Source organism: Drosophila innubila (genome assembly GCF_004354385.1).
Source record: "Drosophila innubila isolate TH190305 chromosome 3R unlocalized genomic scaffold, UK_Dinn_1.0 2_E_3R, whole genome shotgun sequence".
NCBI lineage: Eukaryota > Metazoa > Arthropoda > Insecta > Diptera > Drosophilidae > Drosophila > Drosophila innubila.
Genome location: NW_022995380.1, coordinates 13,888,518 through 13,897,422, shown reverse-complemented (window position 1 = coordinate 13,897,422; position 8,905 = coordinate 13,888,518). Strand labels below are relative to the sequence as shown.

The 8,905-nt window shown below is 40.4% G+C and overlaps 1 protein-coding gene across 3 annotated transcripts; it reads right to left on the bottom strand.

The window, feature by feature from the left end:
- Window positions 1–1,976: 1,976 nt before the first annotated feature.
- Window positions 1,977–8,745, bottom strand: LOC117791414. 3 transcript variants are annotated; one of them, XM_034631150.1, is made up of 10 exons: window positions 8,591–8,745; window positions 7,264–8,253; window positions 6,227–7,171; window positions 5,038–5,939; window positions 4,823–4,975; window positions 4,245–4,654; window positions 3,963–4,176; window positions 3,699–3,899; window positions 3,271–3,639; window positions 1,977–3,199 (listed from the first exon to the last, which is right to left on the bottom strand). In XM_034631150.1, the coding sequence occupies exons 1-10, from the start codon at window positions 8,613–8,615 to the stop codon at window positions 3,071–3,073; spliced, it is 4,338 nt and encodes a 1,445-aa protein (XP_034487041.1). In that variant the 5' UTR covers window positions 8,616–8,745; the 3' UTR covers window positions 1,977–3,070. The 3 variants fall into 3 exon arrangements, with proteins under 3 accessions (XP_034487041.1, XP_034487043.1, XP_034487042.1); XM_034631152.1 differs by having other exon boundaries at window positions 7,264–8,364; window positions 8,591–8,706; XM_034631151.1 differs by having other exon boundaries at window positions 7,264–8,442; window positions 8,591–8,638.
- Between the last annotated feature and the right edge of the window lie 160 nt (window positions 8,746–8,905).

Genomic DNA, 8,905 nt, shown 5'->3' with positions numbered 1-8,905 from the left:
CGCAGTCGCAGTGTTCGGCCAGTGCATTTACGTATGTATATGCGCATGTAGCGTGTATTTGTATGTACTCATGTTTGTTTATACACACGTATCTATGTAAGTCTTTCTGTATATGCATTCATACGTAGGTACGTTTTTTTTACTTACATAAATATGTACGTGTGTATGTACATTCGTATTTATGTATATATATGTATGCATGCATGTATCTGGGATGTCTAGAAGCGCTCAGCATTCGACCGCGTCGCAGTCGCTGCATTAAATTCTGCTGCCGCTGCGCTCAGTGCTTGTGTTAATGAAAGTGAGTGCAGCATCAGCATAAGCACTTGCCTGTGTGCGTGAGTGTGAGGATGGGACGCTCTAATAAGAGAGCAGTAGCCTCTGTTCGCATCAGCAGCAGCAGCAGCCTCTCTCAGCCTGAACTGAACATCGAGTAGCAGCACTCACATGCATTTGTTTTTGTGCCTGCGCTTGGCCTGCAAGTGTTTCATTGTTTTTGTCAATACCCTACAACATGCAAAATATGAACTATAAAGCGTTCAGAAGGGCAAGAGGGCAATTTAAAGGCTATTTCCTAAAGCGACTATGATAAGAATAGTTAGTTTTTATTATAAATATTATTCCAAACGTTCATTAAATTATTATTATACATATATATATTTAAAGATGTAATATGCTATTCTAAAACTGGTTTTGAAGCGCATAATACAGTCGCATAGAATCAAAGTTGCTGAAACGTTTTCCTTCTTTTGTATTGTTGTTTTTTCCTTGTTGTAGTCTTCCATTCGTTGACTTATTATGAGGGTTGGAGTTTTTGACTTCCATGCGTTCTTTTTAACTCGCATTCTCTCATTCTCTTTCGTTTCTCTCGCCTTTTCGTGTCTCTTTGAATGCAATGCTTTGTTTAGCTAAATTTTAGAGCTCTTATTGTTACATGTGTTTATCTTTAATTTGTATGCATATTTTCCAATTATGCATTTGCTCTTCGGCCATGGTACAAGGTTTGAAAGTACCTACATACATATGTATGTGTATGTTTGTATGTAATATGTAAAATATACTTGCCTCGATATTAATTCCTATAATTCGATCAGCAGCATACTCATCACTTTGTACATACATACATATGTAGAAGACCATGCATGTGGTATTCACATGCATACATACATGCACATGTATGTGGAAGGGCTTATGATCCAATGCTGCACCTAATACAAGACCCCCAACCATTGATCAACCATCATCGACACTCACACCTTTAAAAATATGCATTTATGTATGTATATATGTACTTATGTAAGAAGATACGCATGTGTTGTGTTAATACCATTTCCAGAGTCCATTCCAGAGTCTTAAGACCTATTATTTAAAAAGTACAAAGGGTCTGCTAAGTGTTATCATCGCTTTTTAAACCATTTTTTTTAGTGTTGATCTTATTAGCTTATTCTTTTTTAGATCAAAAAATTGTTTGTTAACATTTACTTTTTTGAATTATTTTTACTAATTTTTATTTTGAAATGGAAATATATAAAAAAAATAAGCAAATCGTTGCGAAACCGAAACCTTAACTGAAATAATAATCGTTTTAGTTTAATACCCTGATAATGACAAAATATTTCTTGTCTTCTGCAAAAATATATTTAGTTTATTATGTAAGCCTGACCTGAAGTATGGATCAGCATCAAAAGTTGACTCAAATTTTTTATCTTCTTGAGTTCTCGTTCTTTTTTTTTTTTTTTTTTGCAGATTACAGGGTCTCGTACAGTTGGGTTTTCTCGACAGTACCCTTTCCTACTAATTAGTTTTTAGTAAATATTCTAAAGAGATATGTGATTGTCTTAGGGGCTTAAGGAGCCCTACCCATCTGGTATACATACCCAAACCCAAGGAGATAAGCCCCAACTCGTTTTGTAAAGCTGTGTCGAGTGTCATCAATCAGGAGACTTATCATTGAAAATAAAAATGACCCACTACAATTAGGTTTATTCATTTTATTAATTAATATGAGCTTTTATCTGATGTTTTCATACAGCTTATGGCGAATTCAAGGTGTGAGATATTTGAGAGACGTGGACCTTAAGCCTTGCTAATTGAAAATTGCATAATCAAATTAAAATTATGGGGCGACATTTGTCGGAGTCCCTAGTTAAGCCTTTTCTTAAGTAGCTGTATGCTTACAAACGTATGAACATCCATGTATTGTCCGATTTAACATCATATTTGGCAAATTATAGGTACAATTATTTTTTTTAGATACTATTTATAAGAAACTTAAGTTAAGGCATTTAAGTGCACTATGCGCTTTATGAAAACATCAGCATTATAATGCATTATACATATATTGTATTGTATATTAAGAGGTTACATTTTGTATAAATATAATTAAATACTTTCATGTCATTTAATGTTATTTCATTCGATCATGCATCAAAAAATACCGCCCAAACAGACATATTATGTATATGAATATATATATGGATTGATTTACGTATAATATCTTTTAGCTAGAGTATGTATTTATGTATATATTGAACTGATCAATGATTTGCTAACATTTTTGGTTGCTTTTTTTGTAGCTCTTAACGAATGCTTACAAAATATTATTTTTTATATATGTTTTAAGATATCAAAAAATATTTTACACATAGTAAAGCCTTGGGATTGTTTTTTGTGCATTTTTCTACACGGTGTTTGTATAAAAAGAAAACAAACTTAAATTATAATTAACAAAGGTTTGTAGACGCAACTAAATGTATATAAATCTATGTCAATTGGCAACTTAAGAGTTAATATCACACAAAATATTAGATAACAGCGCAAATGAATTGTTCAAGCGAATGTACAGATTACAAATCATAATACAATAGAAATAGCTACAAAATGTATGAATATATTTTAAGGATATAGAGAGAGATATATATGCAGATACCGTTAAGTTTGTTTTTCAGCAATTTTGCTTGGGTGTTACATTATAATATTAAGCTTTTAGTTGTTTGCGATGTTTGCCAAAAATATAGCAAAATTATCAGATATATAAGTATATAGAGTATATATTGATTAGCTGCGCAATTTAGAGAGGATAGCCCAGGGCAGCCGATAAAAGCGGCTCCCAGGAGCGATTTATATCCAAATACAACATTGTGCACTGTTCCGCGAGTGTATCATCATCGTCCAGTATAGTTATTGGAAAGAGATCATTCTGTAAACGAATAATATTTATTATTAATCATAAATATGAAAAAAGTCAATGCTCTCTTGTTATATACACACATTTTTGGCCTGCCACAGTTGCTCCAACAGACGGAGAAAACGTTGCATTTCCATGCTGCTTGCAAAGAATATGACCAAGTCATCCTGGCACTCCACAGGCGCCTCTTGGCAGGAGAATTCTAGTATGCACCACCAGGTTTCACTGTGCGAGGGTATCTTAATGCCAGTCATCGCTTTAATGTCCGCACAGGTGAGTATTTCGAGGCCAGAGTTTTTTCCATAAGCACTGCTCATGCTTTGGGACTGTTCCACTTTGGGAGTCTTCTGCATAGCTTTGGGCGCCTCCTGTGAATGCCTTGTGGGCGTGGAGTTGAGCGAAGAACAGGAGCGTTGTGTGCCACGAGTTGGAGTGCTCATCGTAGAGCTTAACTGCAAAGAGTTGCAACATATTTAGTTATTGTTCGGCTTAAATAGAGAGGGAATCTTACCAAGCTGCTGGTCTCGAAGATGCACAACATTTCGTCATCGCGCAGAATTTGCTTAGGCTCTGGAGCCGCAGATGGTATATCCACCGGCTTGTTGAGCTGACGCAGCGGCGCAGAGAAATCTTCACGCAAGGTAATTAAATGGTTTTGTGTGACAATCAAAGTGCAACCCAGTGCCTTGTGCCTCTCCTGCAACTCAAACAGCTGAAAGTTGAAAGCAAGTTTTATAAATAATACATATCAATTGTTGTTATAATTGTAGCTTACACCACTCGCCGATTGCAGAAGCGCCTGTAACCATTCCGAGGCCACATTCTCATCCGGTGCTGCCATTTGCAGCAGTTCGCCCTTCAGCATTATTTCAAAACAATGCGGACGTGCGGATTTAACAGCGCGCCTTGCCCCTTGACACTCCGCCAATGCCATTGCCCAGCTTGGCAGCTTTTGTGTGGAATCATTAAACATGTACAGCACGCCAGCTCTGCAAGATTGAAATTAAGATACAAATAGATACAAATGCTTATGGCAGCTTTCCTTTTATCTACTTACTTTAGTAAGAAGTAACCTGGCTGCCAGTGAATCTTAGAGGCTGCAGCTACCGTTGCCGTTTCCCGCAAGCGTCGATGCATGAGAAAACCTTTGACGTGCGGACCAAGCGGCTCCTGTTCTCCGGCCAAGCCCATTCCCAATGCACCGCCAGCAGGCATATTAACCACCGCATAGAACATCCATTGTTCATCTTTTCCTACACAACTGTTGGCTCGAACGAACGCCTGCAGTGGAGCCAAATGCTCCAATGTGAGTTGACCCACAGCGGGCAGCGTTGAACCACTACGACGTGCACAAAGCTCTAGATTGGCCACCAGTGCATCAGCCGGATAAGGTCCGCCGGCAAGTAGCACCTGCTGCATGTCCCGCATGCTGTTACTTAGTAGCACCGTGTTACCAAAGGGACCCATCTATAAAAAGTGTCGCAATTAGATTATTTGTTGATTGCCGTCTTCTGGTTACATTCTTGCAGAGGGCATTATAATTTTTGTCAAAATTATATAGCTGATATAAGAGCTTTCAGTTAAAAATTTAATACAGGGACTCGCAAGGAAATTCTATCTTCGTTGTTAAATTACCAATATGACATCGAGATCCTTGTAGGCCAGCACGAACTTGGCGCACAGGCAATTACGCACCAAATCGGACACATATAGTGTTCTATCGGTTAGTAGCACCAACACAGGCGTCATGAATCCCTCGCAGCTATAGCCGGTGTACAATTTGAATACCTACAGGTAAGTATGATTTAAAGTTTTGAAATCTATAACTTTATTCATTGTCTATAGTTTACCTTCAGCAGCTGTTCGTCGGGCTCACGAAATATGGATAAATTCTTGCCGCTAAAAATGTCGATGGATATTTCTCCAATGCCCAGTTCAAAGCGAGACAAATCGCCAGGCAAGTCATGATCGATACCCACGGCCAGCTCCCGACGTGGTGAGTTAGCTCCGGACATTTCGATCTCCATGGCAATTTCAGCATTCAAATCGTCAATCAATTCGTAGTTCTTGGGCCGCACACCGCGTACATAGAGATGTGATCCTACATGTTTTTGTTCGCCCCGCAGTTTATCCGCAAAGAAATCATTTTTGCGTATCGAGGATTCGAGTATTTTCTTTTGAGTTACGTTGCGCAGAAAACGATTGATAAGTGAGGTCTTTGCCGCTGGCGTCGGCGGTTTCAATAGCTGTGCATAGTCAACGTCCGTATAATCCACAATAACCAGATCGCTTTCCGTAGATGGTCTCTCATTTGCCGTATCTGTGGTGGTCGTTATGGTTAATATATCGTCAAACTCTTCGCTCAATATGGTGCTCTTTGAATCGCGTCCACTGCCACCGGGACCACATCCGCCGCGTGCGAACAAATAGCTACTAGGACTATGAAGACTTCGACTATGCTGTTGCTGATCGCCATAACGTGGAGGCTGCATCGGCTGCCCACGCTTCTTTAGAGGCGAGGGAAGATGACGCGACTGACGCTCCACACTGCCAAGCATCAGGCCATTCATGTTGTTCTGCGGTTGGATCTTGGAGCACGAATTGGAGTTGCTATTAGTGTTGTTGCTAATTGAGCTAAGCTCGGATATGGTGGATGATGAGAGCGTAGTGGGAAGCTTGCTAGGTGCTGCATGTGCCTGTGGCGGCTGCTGCTGTAGATGTTGTTGCTGTGACGTCTTGGGAATTTTAGAAGCTGTGGAAATAGTACAATAAACATTACCTATTTAATTATATATTAATGTAAGAATTACTAAAACAAAGTAAACAAAAATAAACAAAGACTACAATTTAAAGAGGCCCAAATATGGATGGAAAAAATAATTATGTGCAGAGCCCGCATTCAGAAATGTTTTATTACACATCACGCTATTTTAATAACATATAATAGATTTTATATATTTTCAACTATTGTAATATTTTACCCCATTTTGTCTAAAATTACTATAGGAAATCTTTTGTATATATTATACAATATCTTACCAAAATAGCTATCGGTTGCTGCCTGTTGTTGTTGCTCCTGCTGCTTTTGCTCCTGCTCCTTGTCAACTGGAGTATTGACGGAACTATCTTTGAAACTGCGAAAGAAGTTGCTAAACGTCTTTGCTATCGGTGCAGTCATAAATGAGCTGCGCAGTTGACTTGCTGGCTGTGCAATGGGTGTATCTCGCTCCAATAAACTGGCCACACTGCTGTGCTGTGTTGTTGACATAGACAGCTCAAGCTTTTGCGGCTCGCTGGTCTCATAGGAGACACCCGTATGCTCAAAGACTGTGCTCTCACAATTTATGATAAACTTGCTGCGGAATTCGCTTTGTGTGCTGGTAACAATTGGTGCCGTTGCCGTTGACGTTGCTGTTTCCTTATCGAACTCATCTTGGCGACGTAGCAGGTTCTTGCTGTCCACGGGTGAAGCCTCTGTCGAGCTGCTTGGCTCATCGTTTTTGCGACGCAGCTGCTCGTCCACATTGTGTACAAATTTCTTGACGCTTTGCGTCTGCTTGTTGCCATCTAGACTCTTGCTAAGGAACGGTTTGGGCTTGAGTGGGGGCGAGTCGGGAGACTCATATTGCAATATTTGCTTGGGCTTATGCTCTGGCGTTTGCTCCAGCTCCGGCACACACTCCACCACCGACTGTAAGTCTTCTGAGCCCTCGGGTACCCCACGTTCGGGTAATGGCATTGTGAAAATGCTCTTTAGCGAGCCGAATATCATTTTACTGCTGTTGTCTAACAGTTGATGCTTAATATCGTGCACATTGAACTTCTTGATGCGATCACTGAGATCCTGCTCTTGGATGATGTTAGTATGGCGTTTGGTTTTCTTTAAGCAGCTTGACTTGGGCATCTTCTCCTTGTTCCACACTGATTTCTGCCTTGGACTGCCGGCGTCGCCAATGTTGGGCTCCGAGTAATAGCAATTGTCACCTGTTAAAAAAAAATATAAAAATTTAAGTGTGATTATAAAAGTCAGAATAGAAATGATAATTGGATAGAGATTGGAGAGAGATGTCACATACCAATTAGATTATTGTTGGCATTGTTCATGCCAATGCAATCGCAGGAGCTGCTCTTCGCCTGCTCGTACTGTTTGCGGTTGGAGCTTGTGTTGGAATTGGTATTTGAGTTTTTGTCTTGCTCATCCGAGTCCAGGCTCGAGTTGGAGCTGCTGCAGGCACAGCGATAGAGGAGTCTCTCATCTCGCTGTTTACCTTCTGCTGACGGTGCATATTCAAAGACGCCCGAGTTATCGTATTGTAGACCCACTGGCTCATTGGTGTCGTAGATATCCGTATTCCCGTAGTCTAAAACATCGGAGCATGCATTCCGATATACCAGACGTCGATTCCGACCCTGAGAGTCGCCGCCTGTCTCTTCCGTCTCTCTACCGACTGCGCTCAGTTCACTGGGTCCATGTACCCGCTCTCGTTCCGCGCACCACGAGTACCGGCCAGCAACACCAGCAACGCCTGCTGAGTTGCCGCCCACTACAGCCAGCTTGCGTCCATTTTTGTAGGTTATAAAGCCATGCTCAATATGGATGTTGTCGGTGCGCGTATTCTTCAGTATATCCTCGTGAAAAGACACTCGTTTCTTGGGTGCCTTGGGCGTGGACGACGTTTTGTGCACCTTGCGCCTGTATACGATCTTTTCAGTTGTGTCAAAGGTCGAACAAGCGCTTGTGGTCATGGTTGCATCCGTTGCTACATTCGAGTTGGGGTCAACAGGCTGTTGTCTAATAACTGCAGCCGGCTTTAATGGTTCCTCAAAATCCAGGCCAGCCTGAGAACTGATGGACTCAATCATAACATCGCTATTTTCCGAATCCATTTGTACACCTGAATCACTGGGCGTCGAATCGTCTAAAGTGCTGCTATTCATGCTAGAGTTCATCTTGTCCCCGCTGGGCGACACCTTGGTGCTTATATTGTTATTGACCTTGGGATTTAGTGGCGACTCCATTACGACATCGTATGCATATGTTGCCTGTTGTGCCAAGACTAGCGTCTCTGGTAATTAAAGTGTTTTTCACTTGTTTAGTACTATGACTAAGGTGTGTACGGGGATAATGTATGTTTTTATCAAGAAATGCTTTATATGTTATATGCCAATTAGTCGCGCTTTAACGATAAAAAAAAAACCAATGGTTAAAAATTTCAATTTTTTTCGTATTTCGAGTTTTGTGTATCTTGATTTTCCTGCAAGTAATCAATATCAATACAAGTTGCACACTGCGCCGCAGCCGCATCACGTCACTGTGCAACAAAGAAGTACGGATGACCCCACGACCCCCTTTCACAACCCACAGTAGAGATTAGCCCGTAACGAAAAACATTTACCGCTCACCTTCGATTTGCTGGGGAAACTCCATGTTCAACTTGTGCTCTGCACTCTTATTTAATAATGTGACTAATGCTTTAATTTTAATTTGTGGTTTAGCTGATTTTTAAGTTACATTTTGAAAAAACAAGTACACACAAGTAAAACAAATCAATATTTATCTTAAGAAGCGCGATGTTGCCACCATTTGTGAAATTTGATATTATGGGCAACACTATTGTACAGCTGATTTGCTGCATTCAGCTAGCAGCACCAAAAATTTGACAACAGGTGAAAATATTTGGCGAACTTTTTAAAACCATTCTTGCATTTTTATTGATT